The sequence below is a fragment of the Heliconius melpomene genome, chromosome 4 (genome assembly GCF_056956725.1).
Source record: "Heliconius melpomene rosina isolate 202511_hmr_F chromosome 4, ASM5695672v1, whole genome shotgun sequence".
NCBI classification, from domain to species: domain Eukaryota; kingdom Metazoa; phylum Arthropoda; class Insecta; order Lepidoptera; family Nymphalidae; genus Heliconius; species Heliconius melpomene.
This window is the reverse complement of record NC_140392.1, coordinates 9471391-9493372: the sequence shown is the minus strand read 5'-3', so window position 1 is coordinate 9493372 and position 21982 is coordinate 9471391. Positions and strand designations below refer to the sequence as shown.

At 33.6% G+C, this 21982-nt stretch overlaps 1 protein-coding gene across 1 annotated transcript; it reads right to left on the bottom strand.

Moving 5' to 3' along the window:
• Positions 1-563: 563 nt before the first annotated feature.
• On the bottom strand, positions 564-21165 carry LOC146539694 (cytochrome P450 4C1-like). The gene is made up of 10 exons (XM_085208122.1): positions 21091-21165; positions 14899-15083; positions 7336-7445; positions 6857-6947; positions 5337-5528; positions 4248-4606; positions 3909-3977; positions 3472-3640; positions 1126-1299; positions 564-761 (listed from the first exon to the last, which is right to left on the bottom strand). Exons 2-10 carry the CDS (start codon positions 15044-15046, stop codon positions 604-606), a joined length of 1470 nt encoding a protein of 489 aa, XP_085064248.1. The 5' UTR covers positions 15047-15083; positions 21091-21165; the 3' UTR covers positions 564-603.
• Positions 21166-21982: the final 817 nt, after the last annotated feature.

Here is a 21982-nt window from a genome sequence, read left to right as displayed (position 1 = left end):
ACAGCTGATGAGTTAACGGCGGGATGTGTCAACAATTAAATGCGTTTTTCTCTAATACTATTCGCAATTTCGAAATAGTGTAAGAAGCAAATTTTATCTTCGTTTAACGTAGAAAATTAATAAAGTATTTTAAAGGATAAGGATTAATACCATTATGGAAAAATATCCCTCACAATAAAAAATATATTGAAAATCCTATTTTTAGACAGAAATATGATCACTACACGTTATTCTTAAAAGATAAAAATATGCTCTCGCGGACTTTTTTGTAGATCTTATTAAGAGGAACAATACTCCAGTATATGTTTTTCATGTAGTACTTACCATTAGAGCAGCGCATGCGCGAAAGTGTCTCAACGGGTAGGACTTTATACACATTTATCGTATTTATGTTAATTTACATAAGAATGTACAAATAATAAACTATATATAAACCTTCTACGAAAAACACTCGACTTAATGGTGAAGACCGCATCAAAATTCGTTGGGTGGTTTAGAAGAAGAAGAGTTAGAAACAACAGACAGACACGAAAAGCGACTTTGTTTTATAAGATATAGGATAATACATTAAGTAACATATTATTACTTCTATATAACGTTCCCCTATCGCGGTAAAAATCTAACGTACATGGGGTCGTCGGTCCTCAACACGAGGTCCGCTTTGAGCGAGGGCCGAGCGCCGGGCACTTTCGGCTCTAACTTGAAATTCCTTATTATTTCACTTAAAACGGACTTTATTTCCAATTTTGCATATCTTTGACCTGTAAAAAAATTAAAAGTGGTATATATATAAAAGTTATAAATCTTTTTCAGCTTCACGTCGTATATTTTTACATTGTCATCTACGTCAGAGAGTATATGTGAAATACATTTTGATGAATAAAGCACTCATTTACTTATTTAATTGCAATGTCATCCGATAAATGGTTTATTCATCTTTAACTATAGAATACATATAACTATTTAAAATAATTTTAATAATTTTATTTAAAAAAAAATATAAAAATCATTTAAAAATTGTGGCTGTGATTGCCGATTCGAACATACAAACACCCAAAGTTGAGAAAATTTTATCACTATAGCTTACACTAAATTTCAATAATATGGTAAGTAAATATATTATACCTATACAATTTCTCAGTCCAGCACTAAATGGTACATAAGCGTAGGGGTGTCTGGACTCTCCGTTTAAAAATCTCTCCGGTTTGAATTTCTCTGGTTCGGGATATAAATCTTCTTTACGATGTAAACCATATATGTGGACAAGAACTTCTGATCCTTTCTTTACTTTTACATCACCTGTAATTAAATATTAATATTAATATTCCATTGAAAATTTCCAATTTTCGAAACATTGAATATTGAATGGCGGAACTCAAAATGAAATTCGTTTTTTTTTTAAATAAAACCTAACTTAAATATCCTTCTATTGGAGAATCATCAATAAAATAATTCAATGAAAAAAAAATCCTGAGTCTTCACAATATAATTATGTACTTTTCAACTAACGTGTAATGAAAGAAAACCTTCTCATGTCATTTATGATGAATACAAATATTGTACCTAGACAAGGCTTGCGATGCAAATAAGACATTAGAAGAAAAAATTAGACAGAAAATTAAAGAGACAGATTTCAGTCGCTCTTTAGAGCGCGTCACTCTCAACACTTGTTAGACAATACAACTTTCATTAAAACTAATCTTCAAAGGTCGTTCGTTCACTTAGAATACAATATTTTTCATAGATCTCGAAATTACATTGATATTTTAATATAAATACTATATTTACCGTCTGTCTGCAATTTCTTTGATGCCTATTTACTTTACAGATTTAGATAGAATTTCGTTTTCAGATAGTTTGAACTTAAAAGAAGGCCTTAGCCTATAGCCGGGAAGGCAATGGGAACCTGTTATTAAGACAAACCCCACATTGACCCAAACTTTTGAGACTTTATCTGAAAAGTGTCGGCACTTAACGCTAAACTTTGTCTCGTAGACAAAAGCTAGAAAAAGAGCGACAATATGAAAATAATTTACATATTATTCCTCCGAGTGGGGATCGAACTTCCTCATTTCATCTTGAAATATTCGAGATTCTTACATCAGCAAGGCGTAATATTAAGGTATTCTAATATATTTTGCGCTTCCTATACATTTAAACAGGTTGTATTTTATAGGGCCCGCTTTGTTTAACGTGAACTAAGTACCTACTACCAAAAGGCATATCCTTAATAATTGTAACTAAAATGCAATGAAATATATTTAAATAAAATTTAAATTACATTATATTAATTAACAGGTAGAGTCACAGTCGTCGCAAGTGTTAAAATAAAAACTCAAATTGCACAAATTGGAATGTTCACTTAAAAACCATGCTATGACATCTTTAGTGAGAAAAGGTTGACGTCTAGACGAAAATAACGCATCGGTGGTTTGAAAAAACCATCTGCATTTGTAAATTGATTGAATTTGACAATTCAATAATCGCAAATATCAAAAAATATTGAAAAATAAATAAATATATTGTAGTAGCCATATAGTAGATTGACTTAAATATATTAGTCATGGATCGCTGAACTTAAATACCTATATTGGGTACCCTGTGGTGCAATGGCAAAGCGTGTGACTCTAAACACAGCGGTTGCTTGTTTGATTCCCACTCATGGAAATTTTCTGCCAGTAAACAACTCAGTTGAAGAACGGAGTTTTGTAACACTACGTTCTCTCTACATACTCTGCTATAAGCGAGGTATCCCGTACTTAGTATCCCGCACTTAGATAATGGTCGACATTCATGGAATTCCACTAACATTCGCTACAAAAAGTTTCCATTTCCGTCAGAATATATGGGAGCATTGTCAATAAAAATGTATTTGAACAATGTTTGATAAACATGATGGACACAGTTCGTCCAAAAAGGATATTACTTGTCACGAGTCACGTGCCTATTGAAACGGACGGCCCGGCTGTTTAAAATAAATACTGCAATAATGCTATTGTATGAATGGATTCAATTTTTTTTTTTTGGGAACAACTTTATAAATGGATTTTAATATGTTATATAGAATAGTGTGTATATAAGAAACAAAAGAATGGCATGTCTAACCAATTGAGTTCGTAAAATTTTGAGATACCCTTCACTTTCTCAAAATTGTATTGTAAAAAACTACCTGACAGCCTACCTAACGAGGCGAAGCGCGGCGTTTAGTTCCGCCACTCAACAAATAATGGCTTCAGTTCTTTTTAAATGGAAAACGGAAATCTCTTAATTAGGAACGGAGAGTTAACACTAGGTTCCAAGTTCCATAAAAAAACTAGAAAGACCGTGTAAGGGATCACTTATTATAGAAGAGATTGATGAACGTATGAACATTTAAAAGAGAATCTTCTTTTTGTGCAATAAAGAAGTTTTGGTTGCTAGACTGATAAAAAAATATTTCCTAGGATGAAATTGAACCCACAATAAGCTTACCCAACATAAAGTCCTCCACTATCTGTCGTCCTATGAAAGGTACGGTGGGATAGATTCTTAATATTTCTTTGATCACAGCATCCAAATACTTCATCTCTCCGAGTTCAAACGCGCTTCCTGGTCGGTCGGAATCACCAAAGATTTCTTTGCATTCTTTGTAAATGCGTTCCTAAGCAAATTTTACAATTTAAATGTATTGAAGAATAACATAACATAACTAATATTAAATAGAAAGTGGCGGCGCAGCGGCACTGCATCTGACTATTCTACATCATCATAGTCTACTATGGCCTGTGGCCACGAACTACTGGTAAATCCTTGTCCAGGTTGCCAAAAAAAGCTATTACTAAATATACGAAATTAATCCGATTTAAGAGTTTAGTTTAAAATATTTAAGAATCGTGAAAATCGAAGTTATTATTATATTAATTGTTTACCTGAACTTCTGGGTATTCAGCCAGCATCATCAGACCAAATGAAAGCGCTGTGGCTGTAGTATCATGACCCTGGAATTAAGTAATATTAGAAGTATGATATTTTGTATTGAGAGTCCAGAGAGCATGGTGTTAAAACACTCCATTGTCTTTTTTGCCTAAGCTCATTATTTTATATGTTGACTTGCGGAACTCAACTCCGCGTTTTGTAGGTTCAAGTTAGTTATTATCAAAATATACAATCAGATTTTAATTATACGATACTCATTTTGCTAACAAATATTTAACCAAGTAACATGTCCCTGAATTCTCTTTGCCTACTCCACCCATATCAAACCTTACCTCAAACATAAAAGTATTGACTTCATCACGTATTCCCTCCAAATCAATTTCACCCTTCTTTTCATATTCCAACAGCAAATCCAACAATGCTAGTCTTCGTTTTCCAGAAGATTGATCAAAATTATTTGCGTTATAATTCTTCTTTCTCTCCATTATAACAGAATCACCGAAAGAATGAACACTATCCAAACATTCTTTGAATTTCTTCCCCAAAGGATGTAATTTGAATATGAAGTCATTGTGAAGCCAAATGGTTGTAAGACGTTCCATAACCACTGGGCCAATGTTTAATATTGCACTTTTGTATTTCAATTTTGCATCGGATCTATCTGTGTCCAACTTAATACCCATTGCAGTTTCTAGAAGAAAAAAATGTATTCAACAGAATATTGTTTATATAAAACACTTTCACATGTACGGATTCGTTGTTACATATTCATTTACACGGCAATATCTAATGAAACAAATGTTACCTCAAATAATAAATATTTCTTTATAGTATTCTTATTATACTCGTATTTACATATTATACTATTTACTCAGAGACCTCAATTAGTCTTAATCAGATTAGTGTAAATCGCTCACTTGATAAGGTATCGAAAGTAAAAAATTGCAAGCAAAGTAGTATAAAATAGCAATTAAATATACTTGCAATTTTATACTACTAACAAGGGTAGTTGTCTATTACATACATATATGTTTTAAAAACGCAAATATACCAATTTTTCTCAAAACTTTAAAGGAAAAATCTTTAAAACTACACTTCTTAGAGAACATCGATTTGTTTGAATATATGCGACGTGAACGTAAGAAAATATTTATTCTATAACAGTATAAACAGGGATCAGTCGTGGCGCAGAGACGCAAGTGACTGTAAACGCTGCAGGTATTTGGATAGTGGATTCGATTCCTACTCCAGGAGATGAAATATTTATCTAATATTTTCATTTATTCGCTCTGGTGTCGAAGCAAAGCGCGGCGTTAAGTTCCGCCTCGTAATCCCTCCAGAAATCGGCGGTAAGATAAAAAAAGATTAAAACTAACATAACAGTACTATTCTCATCTTATTGCAAAACAAACAAATCTTACCGCAGATAACATATAGTGTAAAATCACTTATCATTGGCATTACGTCGATTACATCATTACCCTCCTTCACATTTCGCTTCAGGTGTTTCACAATGTTCCTGCTATGTTCCTCGAAAACCGGCATAAAACTTTTGAGAATGTCGAAATGAAATGTGGGTGTGAGAATTTTTCTACGTCTGTGCCATTTTGCACCTGGAAATCGAAATATTTTTATATTTTTTTGATTTTGTACTCGTAGGTTCAGTCAGTTCAGTTCAGAAGTAATACTTATATAAATATGTTGTCACAAGTACATAAAAATTTCGACGTAACTTATTGAGAACATGTGGCTCAGTGGTCAGAATGCTTGGAGCGTTCCCAAGAGACGTGTGTTCGAGTCCTACTAAAACGAGTCCTTGGATAGAAAAATATTCACTTTTCTAACAAATGTAATTAAAAACTAAAGAAAAGAGATTACATTAAACTACTGAAAAACTACCTCTACATACTAAAATAAATATTAAAAAAAAAAACGACATTAACGTAGAAGAAATACTCATATTTGTGCTCCTTAAAACATTGTAAAAACGATTACATAATCATGGTAAAAGTAAAAGTCTTGTAATGAAATTTAAATTTCTAACAAACTTAAAGAAGTTAATACAAGTTTAAAAAAGTAAGTTATCCAGATAAGAATTTCTTTTCGTTTTGCAATACAAACTTTGTTGTTGTAAATAACAAATTTCCTATAACATTCTTTATAATACTTAGAACAATAATATTATAAGTCTGTATTGCAATATTATAAATATAAAATTTTTAAATTCAAACTTTGTAAGCTAGTAATATATCTTTGATATATTACTAGCTTTCACATCCTCCTCTGTCTGTATGATACACAAAATATTCTAAAAGCCCGAATTAACTACGACCGTAGTACAATTAAACATTGATAACATAAAAATAATTAAGTGATGAAAATAAAAATATTTTTTCATTTAGACCCGAAATTATTGTTCCGAAGATTATTGTGTTCAATCGAAAAATTCTTCAGCTTTATATTATACTAGTGGCCCGCTCGCGGTTTCACCCGCGTGAACTATGTTATTATTAATTTCTGTCTCCATGACTACGTCCTAGTTACGTCTATGCAAAATTTGAGGCTCCTAGCATTTGTAGTAACGAAGTTTCATACAAACTTTCCACCCCAAAAACAACCCCTTAGAAGTCGAATATTGCAAATTCCCGTCTTAGCGAGCACCTACGTCCTATAAATAACTCCTATGCAAAATTTGAGATTCCTAGCACTTGTAGTTTCTGAGATTTCGTGATGAGTGAGTGACCTTTCGATTTTATATATATAGATTAGTATTGTTATATAGATAATTAAATATTTTATCCCGCATCCCGCATATGACAGGGTACGCACAGGAATAGTGTTAAGACACTACGGTCTCCAATTTCTACCCCCTAAAGTTTTGGGGACATCTTTACAAAATATCGAGTGGCTAGATTAGAACTTGATAATAAATACTACTCACCAGTACTAATTAACAAGCCCGAACGGAGCCAGGGCTCTATAAACGTATATGGCGTACTCTTCGTTATGTTTTTAGAGTGAGTTAAGACAACCTGTAACATATAAACAAATATTACACTTACATCTGGAAATTATGGAATAAATAAAAAAATATGAGAACGTAACTAAGTTACGCTCTTGTTACTTCCTTTAGTTTAGTTAATTTTTTAACGAGTCGTAGTGGTCGGAGCGCTTGGGCGGTTTCCAAGATTTTTACGTTTTTTCCAAAAAAAATATTTCTTTCCTATATTCAAAATAAAACTTTCACTTTTAATTTTGGAAATGGTAAAAAAATCGTTCGTCTCGTGTACTTGGATGGTCTAAAAAATGTAGGATGAGCAGAGAGCACGCAGTGCCAAGTGTTTCCACATCCACTTCATACCTCCTGTCTCTACCAAATATATCATCACTCACTCACTGTTCACAAATATCTGTACTAACCTCAATATCTTCGATTTTGTATATATGTAATATATAGCGGCTCATCACCTTAATGGCCACTCGGTCGCCGTACTCTTTATGTAACTCTGTCACTTTTTTAAACAGCTCAGCTGTAAACAAAGAATAGTTTTAAAAATATATGTACTTTTTTTATTCCTGTAATGAACTAATTATAATAATATGTCACTCAATTCCCAATTTTTCTCGAATTTCCCAAAAATTGCGATCCAATAATAGTTAAGAAAATGGTAATTGGCCTTGCTAAAATATTTTTTTCCTTTAACGGGGGAATGAAAAATTTACTATACCCACGAATGAGGAATCGAACTAGTAGTTCGTCTCTCGTTCTCGCGTCTACAGTAAGACGTGATCCCACTGGAGCACAATGACATTGTAATTGTTTAATATACAAATAAACTATATTAATTCAAGATGAAACATTAAATATAATCATTAACCTTGATGGGATTCGAATCCACTTATCAACAATTTTCAATTGCAACATTTCAACGTTATTCAATTGAAGAATTCTTGATTATATTGCGCTACAGTCTACGGCCATCACACTAAGCTTTACCCGCACTACGACACAATATTGAAACAGATTGTATTTACATTGTACTATGTACATGTGAGCCTTAAAGGATCATGTGACAAACAGACAGACGATTGCGCTAGCATACTAGATACATAGATTTTAGTTACAAAGGCAACAAAACTAATCTCAGTGACATCTAGAGATGGACTTACTAAATTCTTATTTAAATCTTAAATATTACAGCATTTTGTCCTTTGCTTTTTTAGGGTTCCGTACCTCAAAATAAAAAACGATACTTGTAGGATTTATTGTACGTATGTCCGTCTGTCTGTTTGTCAAGACCATTTTCCTCAACAACGCGTAGAGGTATCAAAATGAAATTAAAATCAAATATTGAGATCTGAAGCATTTTCTGCACAGAAAAAACCTAACTTCTAAATCAATACAATGCAACGTCTATAAGTATGTATTAGTTCATTTCGAACAAAATGAATGCATACGTCCGGAGCTTACCTACCCAGCTAGGATTCAAACCTAGAACTGGTGATAAGAGTATTTCACAGCCGCAGTGGGTATACAGGGTGGAATTGTCAGCACCACTTTAAATGAAACCACAGTTTTAACTACTCTATAAAAGCCTAGTATAATTCGGATAAAAAATAATTCCCAAAAATGAAAAAGTTATTTTTTCAAACAAAATAACGTGCGTCACACGAAATACAGGTATGGATAAAAATCGTGAAATGAAAAAAAAATCCTACGTCCAAACTGTTGAGGTACCTTGTTTAATTTCTTAGGTGTGGGTTTGAAATATATTACCCTATATGCAGTTTCAATAAAAGAAGCGCTGCCTCTTCCACCCTGTATATGCAACATGACGTTTTAATTTATAATATAATGTGCAATATCAATAGTCATTTTATGTTACAGCAAAGTCATGCTTACATTTATTTTACCTTATCTTCAAACTTCACACTTTGAAGTAACTTACATACTGTGTACTTAAATACTTATATAAATAAAAACTATATACTATTTGTAAATAACTATAATGGAGAGTCCTTAAACATTTGTTTTTCTTAGCTTCATGATGTATTACACACGTAGCTGGATAGGCAGAGATAGCCTAGCGTTAAGACACTCGACTCCCCATTTTCCGCCGAATCCTGAAGTCCAGAGCGAAAAAAATAAAATATTAAATACTTATTTCATTGCCTCGAACCTCTACGCCACAACTAACTAAAAAAATTATAATAACTTTATATTTAAAAATGAGAATAAAAAACAAAACTTCTAAAAATGCATAAATTATAAAGTGATATTTATTTATTAATAACGCGACTGTTATAGGTTCAATTCCCACTCGGAATTAAATTAAATTCCCCACTCAGTCAAACAAACACAGCATTGAATTCCGCCATTAACAATGATCACTACAGATAAATGAAATATTCAATAGAGATTAATTAAATATTCTATAGTTGGATACATACATATTTTACGTAATTGTAAACAAATTAAGTTAATATTTCATTAATATTGACAAATATGTATAATTATACAGTTAACATTATTAAGCCTTTTGGGATTCACTTCAATACATTTCTAAAAGCTACATATCTAAAACAACTTTTAATGAGTATACTGTGGCGTACGGCGGAGAGTGGAAAACATTTTCTCATTATAAAAAAACAAAAATATCAAGTGTTTATTTTTCATTACTATATATATATATATATTATATAATATTTTCTTAAGGATAACTTTTGGCCGGAGGGTGTTACTTTCCGAAAATTTATTGATTTTAAGAAGAAAATAGATGAAGGACTCACCAATAAATAATAGTAACAGGGAAACTTGCACCCGTATGGTAACATTCAATTGTAAGTCGATTAAAAGATCTATAGACGGAGTGAGAATGTTATGTCGGAGTGCGGATATTGTCGCTCTGCAGGAGACTTGGTTATTTCCCCATGACCTGCCTTTACTGGGGACGGTGGATGGAGATTTCGGCAGCACGGGAACATCAGCTATTGACACTAGTGCTGGCCTTATCGCGGGACGACCTTTCGGAGGAGTGGCGCTTCTGTGGAGATCTAGTGTTTTTCCGTGTGTGTCGGTGGTGGAGTGTTCGAACCCTCGCATATGTGCTATTAAGATATCCCTTAGCAACAAATCCGTTGTTGTGTGTAGTGTATATATGCCTACGGATGGGCGCGAAAATCTGGCGGAATTCACGGACTGTCTTAGTGCGCTTAGTGTAATTATTGACGAGTGTGCTGTGGAGTCAGTTTTTATGCTGGGTGATTATAATGCCCACCCGTGCGAGTTGTTTTACGGTGAGTTAGAAAACTTTTGTTCAGAACAGTCATGGATTTGTGCGGATATACGTAAGTTACAAACTTTACCGCAGTCTTTTACGTTTGTTAGTGACGCACATGGTAGTAAGAGATGGTTGGATCACTGTGTGGTTACCGAGGCAGCATGGCAATGTATCAGCAGCATTTCTATTATATATGACATGTATTGGTCTGATCATCTTCCGCTTACCATTAATTGTAATTTAAATTTAACTTTAGGAAAAGTGAATGTCAACAAAATTGTTATTAATAAAATTAAGTGGGGATATAGAAACGAAGAGCAAATTGATTGTTATTTTAATATTTGTAACGATCAGTTAAAACATGTTATTCTCCCAAGTGAGTGTGAAAACTGTTTTGAAAAGTTTTGTCATAATAAAAGTCATAGATGTATTATTGATAAATTGTATGACACTTTGATATCAATATTGTCTAAAGCAGCTACAGTATCTTATGACATTAAGGGTGATAACTCGAGTGCTCGTTCTCCAGACAGGCTGAGAGGCTGGAATATACATGTAAATAATGCGCATAGGGAAGCCAGGTCTAAGTTTCTCATGTGGGTTTGGTATGGCAAGCCCAATAGTGGTACTCTGTACAATGATATGGTAAAGAGTCGTAAAATCTTTAAAAGAAGACTGAAATGGTGCCAAAATCATCAAGAACAAATAAAGATGGATGCGCTTGCCTCTCATCACAGTAAGGGTGATTTTAGTAAATTCTGGAAATTCACTAATAAATTAAGTTCTAGACCTGGGTTGCCGGCGGTCATAGACGGCGTAGGTGAGCCCCAAATTATAGCGAACCTTTTTAAGAATCAGTTTACTGTACAGTCTTCGCAGAAATTGTCAGTTGGGGTGCCTGATGCTGAGATTAATTTAAAAGACATTAACACTTCTGTAAATACTAAAATGGTTACTAAAATTATACAGTCAATGACTAGAGGCAAATCACCTGGCCACGATAGTCTCAGCATCGAGCACCTCCAGCACGCGGGGCCTCGCGTTGCAGAGTTGATAGCGCTTCTTTTTAACTTGTGTATAGTACATTCATACTTACCTCCGAATTTGATGAGAACGATTGTGGTACCGATAGTCAAAAATAAAACAGGAGATTCGGCTAACAGTTCGAATTATAGGCCTATTTCTTTAGCAACAATAATAGCTAAGATACTCGACAGTGTGCTTAGCGCTCAGTTAGACTGTTATCTTCATATTCACGAACTGCAATTTGGATTTAGACCTCAGTTATCCACGGAAAGTGCTATTCTGAGTCTGAAGCATGCTGTCGGGTATTACTCAGATAGAAACACACCTGTGTATGCCTGTTTCTGTGACCTGTCGAAAGCTTTCGACCTAGTCATATATAATATCTTGTGGGGAAAGTTACAGCAGGTGGGAATGCCTACTGAACTAATTTTATTGTTTAAATATTGGTATAATAATCAACTAAATTTTGTTAAATGGGCAAACGAGTACTCGGATCCGTATAGGTTAGAATGTGGGGTGAGACAGGGAGGGTTGAGCTCCCCTAAGCTTTTTAACCTCTATATCAATGCGCTGATAGAGGGACTCAGCGGCATGAATATCGGATGTCATATCGGTGGTGTTTGTTTTAATAATATTAGTTACGCGGATGACATGGTGCTGCTGGCTCCCTCTGTCAGTGCTATTAGGAAGATGCTGGCTTTCTGTGAGTCATATGCTGAAGCGCATGGATTGGTGTACAATAGTAAGAAGAGTGAATATCTAGTCTTTAAGTCTGGAAACAAAGTACCGGAAAATGTGCCTTCAATTAAGCTCAATGGGAAAAATCTTGCTAGAGTACACCAATTCAAGTATCTTGACCACATTGTCACAGAGGACCTAAGAAATGACCTAGATATTGAGCGAGAGCGCAGGGCGTTGTCGATCAGGGCGAACATGTTGGCTCGCAGATTTGCTCGTTGCTCAACTGCAGTAAAGATCACGCTTTTTAAAGCCTACTGCACTTCTTTTTATACGAGCAGTCTGTGGGTCAACTATACTCAGAGGTCGTACAGCGCGTTGCGTGTTCAATACAATAACGCCTTCAGGGCATTGCTGGGGCTGCCGCGGTACTGTAGCGCCTCGAGTATGTTCGCGCACGCAGGGGTCGACAGTTTCCCGGCCATTCTCCGCAAGAAAGCTAGCTCTCTTTTAAGGCGAGTGCGCGGCAGCCGCAACAGTGTCCTGAAGGCTATCGCCGACAGCGGGGACTGTCCGCTGATCCGGCACATGTGTGACATTCTTCTTCTTCTTTGTCGTTTCGCTCTTGACAGAGCGGTCGTGGTCGTCTTTTTTTTTTTTTTTTTAAAGGTTGGTGGTGCGCCACACAGTCCGACGCCATTCTACGCGATTGACTGTCTGCCTGGTGCACTCGTAGAGAGGGTCATCGAGGGCTGCCTTCACTTGGTCTGTCCATCGCATGGGGGATCTACCGCGTGGCCTGCTACCCTCAACTTTTCCCTGAATCACAAGGCGTTGCATGGAAATATCTTCTTGTCGAGAAATATGTCCGAAGAAAGTGAGAATCCGTGCTTTGACAATGGAGGACAACCGTTGTTTTACGTCGAGTTCACGGAGTATGGACTCGTTCGTTCTAAATTCCGTCCAGGACACTCCAAGCATTTTCCTCCAGCACCACATCTCGAGAGCGTCTATCTTCTTCTCGTCACTCTTCCGAAGCGTCCATGTCTCGCAAGCGTACATAAATATGGGAAACACTAGAGTCCTGACTAATCGAATTTTAGTAGTTTTCGTGATGTTTCTGCTTCTCCATATGTTCCTTAACTTACTCATCGATGTTCTAGAAATTGCCATGCGTCGCTTGATTTCGACTTGTGTGACATTACAATGTCACTATTAGTTATTAAGTACTAACACTATATATTAAGTTTTATTGTATTATTACTAACATATATGGATCATGTGTTGTCCGAACAATAAACATTTTTATTTTTATTTTTATTTTTATTTTTTTTTTTATATTATTTGATTATAGACGTACGAGTAAGTAAAAAAAAATTTGGTGTTCCGTCTCTTTAAAGTCTACTTATTTTAATTGAATTAATTATCTTAGTTACCTATGATAAAAATTTCATGCATTTTCATTTGATATTTATACTAATTTATGTATTATATTAATAGCACCTTGAACCAAATAAACTCTTTTGATTTATAGTATTACTATATATAAATACTCGTTGCTATCATCATGGTAATTTTTAAAGTACCAGATTGTGTGCGATGATTGTAGGTTTAGATTAGATTTTGCAAGTCGCTAGACAATAGGCAAACTAAAAAAACCTGAGAATTTACTAAAATATTGCCTTAAATATTTTACAATTTACATATTATCTTGGGTATTCAATTTAGATATTAAGGATATGTTTTAATGAAAAATAAAATAAGTCAAAATAACATCACACAATATTTAAACTGATATTTACAAATATGAAAACCAAACAATTAAATGTGTTTTCTATACAATGAAGCATGTCTTCTAAGAAAAGTACCTCACAGGTACTTCGCTTTTAGTTGACTTATAATTTCATTTCATTTTCAGCACTTTAACAAAATTAATTATGTAAATTTGTTATATTTGGAAAAAACCGTAACATTAAATAATTTATTTACTCAACCTTAGGCCTAGAAGTAATCGACAAGTCCGAGTTTGACTTACGGTTTCATGAAAATTATAATAATACTGAGGCAGTCTTGCTTCAGTGGTACAGCATTACTATAAGCGCCTTTGGGTTCGATTTCTACTCGGGGTGATGTATTATTTAACTACCTCTCTCAGGTAAAAGAGAAATCACTGAATGTCTCGAAAGCTGGGCGGTGTTTAGGGAGCGGAGTATCGAACCACTAGGTTCCCTCTGCCTATCCTGCTAAATCTGGGATATTGTGCGAACCTAAAAAAATACTTACCTGATATAATCTTGAACTTTATAGCGTGTTTGTAAAAATGTACCAAATGCAAAATGTGTAAATTTCAACGCCTTATATTATAAACTAGCGGACGCGCGCAGCTTCGCTTGCGTATTTAAGGGTGAAATCTAATAACCCATGAAACACGTGTTCAATGAAATATTTTTAAGAGTCTCAGTTGCAAATTTTATAAAAAACGGTGGCCATTTAAAGATTTTTCCATACAAACTTTCCATCCCTTATTTGCACCCTTAGGGGGAGAATTCTAAAAAACGATGAAACACATGTTCAATTAAATACTTTTACGAGTCTCAGTTGCAAATTTTATAAAAAACGGTGGCCATTTAAAGATTTTTCCATACAAACTTTCCACCCCTTATTTGCACCCTTAGGGGGAGAATTCTAGAAAACGATGAAACACGTATTCAATTAAATACTTTTAAAAATCTAAATTTCAAATTTTATAAAAATCGGTGCCGATTTAAATTTTCTTCCATACAAACTTTGAACCCTTATTTCACCCCTTTGTGGTTAAAATTTTTCAAAATCCCTTCTTAGTGGATGTCCAGATTACGAAAGTAAACATCTGTCCAAATTTCACGTTTCTACGCACAGCGGTTACGGCTGTGCGTGCGTCTTACCTCAGTCAGTGAGGACAAGTCCTTTTATATATATAGATTTATTTACTACACTCAAAATTATACTTGGTTCTTACTTTGTGACAACCCTATAAATTGGAAAATACATCCAATAATCGGCAAGGGCGAGGGTCCGGGGAGTCGCGCCAACTCATTTTCTTCTGTTTTCAATTGTTTCCAAATAAAATAACATAGAAAAACTGCCAATGCTATTTGCCACAGCATTTTTCTATCGTTTGTCTACGTGTGTTTCATGGGATTCCTGAAAAAAACAATCTGCATCAGTAAGTAGTGTTACTCCCGCGACTTCGGCTGCTAGATCTACCCTTATATTAGAAGTTTTATACATATATAATATCGCATATAGCAGAGGAAACGTACTACTAAGGAACGTACTCCGAATGAGAATCAAACCCACAACCGACGCATTTACCGTCATACGCTGTGCCACTGGGCCTATATGTAATATACAGGTATACGAGTATTTATGACTTTTCTTCAAATATACTGAACTATGTCATAACGCCTTAGGCAACGGGTAGGCTGTTTCCCGTTTCTAAGGTAATTTCCGAAAAGATACGTTTTCCGTTTCCGGCTCGGCTTTCTGAGGGCGAAACGTATAACTGGAATTATAATAATGCATTTTTTTCATAGGAAATCTTTATTTTTTTTTCTCTTACTTTTATGAATAGGTACATGAGGATATTATACAGACACAGTAAAAAATACACAAATATAAATCTTATAAAACAAAGTCGCTTTTCGCGTCTGTCTGTTGTTTCTAACTCTTCTTCTTCTAAACCACCCAACGGATTTATATGCGGTTTTCACCATTAGGTTGAGTATTTTTCATAGAAGGTTTATATATAGTTTATTATTTGTACATTCTTATGTAAATTAACATAAATACGATAAATACGTGTATAAAGTCCTACCCGTTGAGACACTTTCGCGCATGCGCTGCTCTAATGGTAAGTACTACATGAACAAAATGTACTGGAGTATTGTTCCTCTTAATAAGATATACAAATAAGTCCGCGACGGCATATTCGTATCTTTTAAGAATAACGTTTTGTGCTTATATTTCTGTCTAAAAATAGTAATTTCAATATATTTTTTATTGTGAGGGATATTTTTCCATAATGGTATTAATCCTTATCCTTTAAAATACTTTATTAATTTTCTACGTTAAAGAAAGATAAAGTTTGCTTTTTACACTATTTCGAAATTGCGAATAGTTTTATAGAAAAACGCATTTAATTGTTGACACTCAATCAAGTTTCACTTATCCCTTACTCTCAGCATATAAATAAGTATGCTAGTTACGTTGGCCATTTAATGTAGATCAAAACTGTCTTTTACTTTTTTTTCATTTTAATAAGTACTTTAGAAGTTGTTACAATATCAAAACATCCTTGCTGCGAAACGGCTCGCCACTCGCCATGCGTCCGCCGCGCCCGCCTGGCTTACAAGCATCGGTGGTTCAGTGGTAGAATGCTTGCCTGCCACGCGGGCGGCCCGGGTTCGATTCCCGGCCGATGCATTCTATTTAATTTTCCTCACAGGCAGCCACGTAGTGCTTGCTTTTCATCAGGGACAGAATACCCTCTTCAGCATTAACCACAAACTCGAAAAAAAAACCCGCCTTGCTCTATAGCCACGAAGATTTAGATGCGTTTGCACGTATTGGATAATTGGAGTTGAATGTATTATTTCAGCGCGATATATTTGGTTTCATATTTTTTGTAGTAGTTATTAGTAGGTAGGTTTTTGCTTATAATTTCTTCCGTTTAAAAATAGTCATTTAACTATCTAAAAATAGTCATTTAAATATATTTTAATAAGTACTTGAGAAGATTAGTAGCACAGATTTAAAATTACGGTATCTACTAAAAAATCCTTGCTGTGTAAAACAATTGGAAAATCATTATTGAAACTACGAAAATGCGGGTTGCATTAGGGTTTAATTAATTTTTACATTATCTTAAGTACTTTGCAAACATACATTATATGAATAATCCAGTAGTTAAAGCGGGCGAAGCCGCAAGAGGGTCGCTAGTATGTAATAAAGTCAAGTCAAGTTGAAAAGAATTAAAAAATATAGAGCAGAAAGTAATTTATTACGAAGAAACTAGATACTACAGACTGAAAGAATGCTATTTATTAAATATCTTTAACATTTTTAAAGTGTTATAGCAAACTTAGAAAACTGAAAAGAAAAATCTTACAAATTTCAAATTTAGATTAAAGGAAGGTAACTTTATTAACTTATTTTTTAGCTTCACGCTGTATCCCGAATGGTACCTGGGAACCTGGTGCTCAAACATTAAGACACTTCCATTCCCCACTTTCCGCCAAATTCTTGAAGGAGTGCTTCAAGAAGAGCTTAGGTAACTTTATAATTACTACAATTTCATGTGCATAATATATCTAAAAAGATCATTTTAAAATTTCTAAGCTGTTTTTAGGAAGCCGTACCTCAAAAAGTAAAAACTGAATACTAATAGAATCACTTCGTTGTTTGTTCGTACGTCAGTCAAGACCATTTATTTCGAGATTGGAGGTAATATTCAGATATTTAGCACATAATATACCTAAAGTGAAGTACAAATACGTTTTTATACAAAACGTATTTGTAGGTACTTATTCAAAATTTCAAGCAAGAACGAAAATTTAGGTGATACATATGTAATGAATATACGATGCATTAAGCCGGTTTTCCGAATTAGACATTCCGTAATTAGAATTCCATTAATAGTTTTCGTTGCAAAGCCTATTATACGATATATGTAGGTACATTTACTTCAATATTGAAATCTATTTCTACAAATTTCATAATTTCAACGTTCACCCTATAGTTCTTTCATAAAGGATAGGTTATCTACATTTTATAGAATTTGTATAAACTATGTGTTTTAGTGGACTCTTTAAAAAAATAAGACATACGAGCTACGTTAAAGAAACCTGTTAAGACACTCCCCACTTTCCCCTGAATTCTGAAATTATTGCGAGTTGAGTAGCGGAACTCAATTACGCACTTTGTCTCGAGATCAGAGTGGGAATAGAATCCACAACCTGTCGCATTTGCAGGAAAATGCCTGCGCCATGACTGTTATTATATCTTATTATACTCGTATCGCTATATAAATCATTAATGAAATATTCGTCATCTAAACCATCAATTAGTTTTGGCAACCGACGTTGACAACGGTAGCAGAGACATCGTCGTTCCATTAATATTTAACTGACATTTAATTTAATTTAATTATATTGACTTTAATGCTAACTATAGTCTCTGCAAGCGTTATTTTTTTATTATATATCTATAAGTTTCTATTTTACATTATTTTTGCTTTATTTGTATTTTAAGTTTTTACCTTTTACAAATTTACAAATTTTTATAATTGTAGGTCCACGGAAAATTCCCTATAACTTTTAATTCAGGCGACGAATTTCATATAAAATGTAAAAAAAAACGATGCGTCTTTTTACTTACATGTAATTAAAAGACTATAAATTATTAATATGACAATAATATTACATTGTATTTTTATGCTTCTAGGAATGTCCTGGAAAAGTAACTGTATAAAGGTTGAATTTTTTTTTAATATATATTTTTATATAAACTCAATCTTTTCTATTCATATAACATTATAAGACCTTGTAATGCAACAGTAAAGCAGCGTCTGCTTGTAAACGCGATGGTCGTGGGTTCGAGTCTCAGATTAAACCAAACCGTCCCATTTAACTATTTCCGAGCTTCCAAAATACGACGTTGCCCCTCACCTTACTACTTTGTATTAAAGAGCGATTTTTACGTTTGATTTCAGAAAATAAAAATAAGTTTGTCTACAAATTTCAATCTATTTTCCCTCTTTTCGTTTTAATAATAGATATAAATTTGTTTCTTATCCAAGGAAAAGGGCAGCGTTGAATTCCCCCGCTCACTACGCAATATCTCCAGAATTGCGGAAGTGGAAAGTGGAAGCGGAAAGTGGGAAACAGGAGTGTCTTAACACTAGGTCCTAGGTCCTGCTGAGTACAGGATACAGTGTAAACCTAAAAAAATATTTAAACTCATAACAATGCTCAATTACCAACTACGCCTAATTGCATCAATTAAAAAACATGATAAATCATTCATGTAATTTCTTATTGCTATAAATGTATGAGATAACTTCTAAACAAATTTCCAAGTTGCTATAAAATAATATAAATACAGTTTGCATCTATGTAATCTAGATTAAAGTCCAAGGTAACACATGAACATATTTATATAGGTAAAAATTTATAAAGGATATTTTAAAAATATGATTTATCTTAGTAAACAAAGAAACAAAAATAAATATATAAGAAGGCAGTTTCATGCATTTCTCATATAGCAAAATAGGGAAGAGAAACCTAGTGTAATATAGTCCACATTCTGCCCAATGTTTGTTAAATATAATTGATGTTTATGAGTGCAATAACAGGGAAACTAATGGAGGCATAACTTTACAGAAGCATTTTTGTCCCTACGCGACTGAAAGTTGGAAAGAAATGTTTTCTTCGAATATATTATTATATGTTATTTGAATACTTAACTTTTTTTATTTTTACACGCTTCACTTCGCGTATGACAGGATAAGTAGGGGGAGCCACGTAGTGTTAAGAAACTGCGTTCTCTATTTTTGGTCAAATTCTCAAGACATTGTGGGTTTAGTGAGAAAATTCCACGTTTTGCCTTGTCACCAGAAAAAAGATAAAATATTACTAATAGTTTCTATATAAACTATATAAATAAAAAAAAACAATTTCGACTTTATTTTATATACCTAAATATTCTAAAAAACCGAAATAACTTTGAAAACTACATATTGATTGATTTATTAAAATTCATTATGTTAATACTAAAAGCACGATAACACTCGTCACAGACATACCTAATACGGAGACAGACAAAAATATGTTAAATATTTATTTAATCACTAAAACTATAATAAGCCCGTCGTTGCTCAGAGGCACAAGGGTGCGCCGGTAATAGATTCGATCCCAGTTGGAGACATAAAATGTTTAATATTTTTATTTTCCACGCGTTTTTCCATTAGGTTCCCAGATAGGGAATCTACCCTGCTATGTGCGGAACACAGCGGAAAACTAAAAAAAAAACTTTCAATAGTTTGAGTCAAAAATTCATACTTAAGGAACTTAACTGAATTAGTTAATTATTATATATATCTAGATATAAAGGAAAAATATAACTTAATTATCAATTAGCATTTATCCCATTGTGTCGATGTGAATAAAGAAGCTACTCATAATTATAAATTGCATAAAGTTTTTTGCCAGTATCATATTTACATCATTTGATAATGGATCAATTAATGGTCTTGAATGCACACAGTTGTAGTGGATTCGATTAACTCTCGTGGGAGTTTTTTAATGAAATTATTGCAATTTTTCGGAACGGAATAGATGGTATCTAGGATGAAAATTTCGGTCTGATACGGCGTTAGATATCAGAATATCATTCGATAGATTTCAACAAGCACTCTATATGTGTATTATCTACTATTGTTTTTACTCTAGTTTGTTAGATGCCATTTTAGATTTTAAGCACAAACTGATTGTCTTATTCCGCATATGATAGAGTAGGCAGGGTAGTCTCCTAGTCTTAATATGCTCCGTTCCTCGTTAAAAAACTTCTGGTCCCTACTTTCCGTCGAATTCTTGAGGCATTGCGTGTTGAGTAGTGGAACTCTACGCCGCGATTTGTCTTACTTACAGAGCGAAGAAATGAAAATATTAAATATTTCATACCCCCGAGTGAAATTAAACGCACAATCGCCATGTTTACAGTCCCACGCTTATACGGCGTCAAGACGGTCTCTTATTTTTTTTTCTTGTATCAAATATAAATAAACTGCACAATAGCCATTTGCACATATATTTATATAATGTTTTACGTCAAACAATTAACATGTATACATCGCTTATCCAATAAAAGAACGTCGCAATTTGAATTATAAAATAATCCGAAATACATTATCATTAAATAAACTGGTTTCCACAGAATAGCAGCTATACCTAGAAAATAGATAACTTTCTAAATACAAAACGCAAAAACATATTTCTTAACTGTCTTCACTTAACTTAAACAACTTAAACCTTTTATTCTGGAAATAAAGATTTATCTATTATTTTATTTATTACTTAAAATTATATAGTATTTCAGCGTATAAACGACTTGTACATTTTTATAGTTAAATAAATAAAAAAAATAAACGTACACAAACAACGATGATTCTCCACAATATAAAAACACAAGCAACAAGTATCAAATACTGGTTAGTACTGATAGTAGAATTATAGTTTATCAACATTCGCTGTAGGTATGTATGTGTGTATGTATGACGCTTAGACCACAAGGAACGTATGCGATACGATATCTAAGGATGAATCTTATAATTAATTAATTAAACTTCATTATTTTTATTATCATTCATAAAATTATTTTGTTTTGTATTTAGAAAAGTGTTTTAAATATTATTACTGTATACTTTATCGATTTTCATAATTCCAATTTTCTTAATTCATAAGTTATTATAAAAAACTATAATTACTCATTGCAAATCGAATGAGTGTAATGAACACAATTCAAAACTATTATCATCAATTTATTAAAATGAGTTTATCATTGTAATTGAGGAGCACCCAGGGTAACGATCTCAAGTATGAGAAATTAATAATATTACGTATGTTTACACATAGAGAGTGATAGGTATCCATTAGATTACATGGGTAATGGATATATTTACATATTAAGTGTTTTATTTAAATAGACTTTTGCAAGCATTTTTGAATCGTTAGACAAACAAACTTACCATTGACCCGGAAGCCAAATGTGCTGAGAACAGCTGGCAAGAAATTCAACAGTTGCTCTTTTCATTATCCACGTCACAATTTTATGATTACATACTTTGGTAGTTCATTGATATCCATACATTCTATCCTTTAAATCACGGCGTTGACTTCTACCACTCAATACGCAATGCCTCCAGAATTCGTAGGGAACGGAGTGTCTTAACACTAGATTCCCTCTGCCTACCCTGCTGTGTGCTGGATACAGCTTGAAGCTGATATATAAAGCTAAAGAAATAAATACTTTTGTCAAATCGTGAC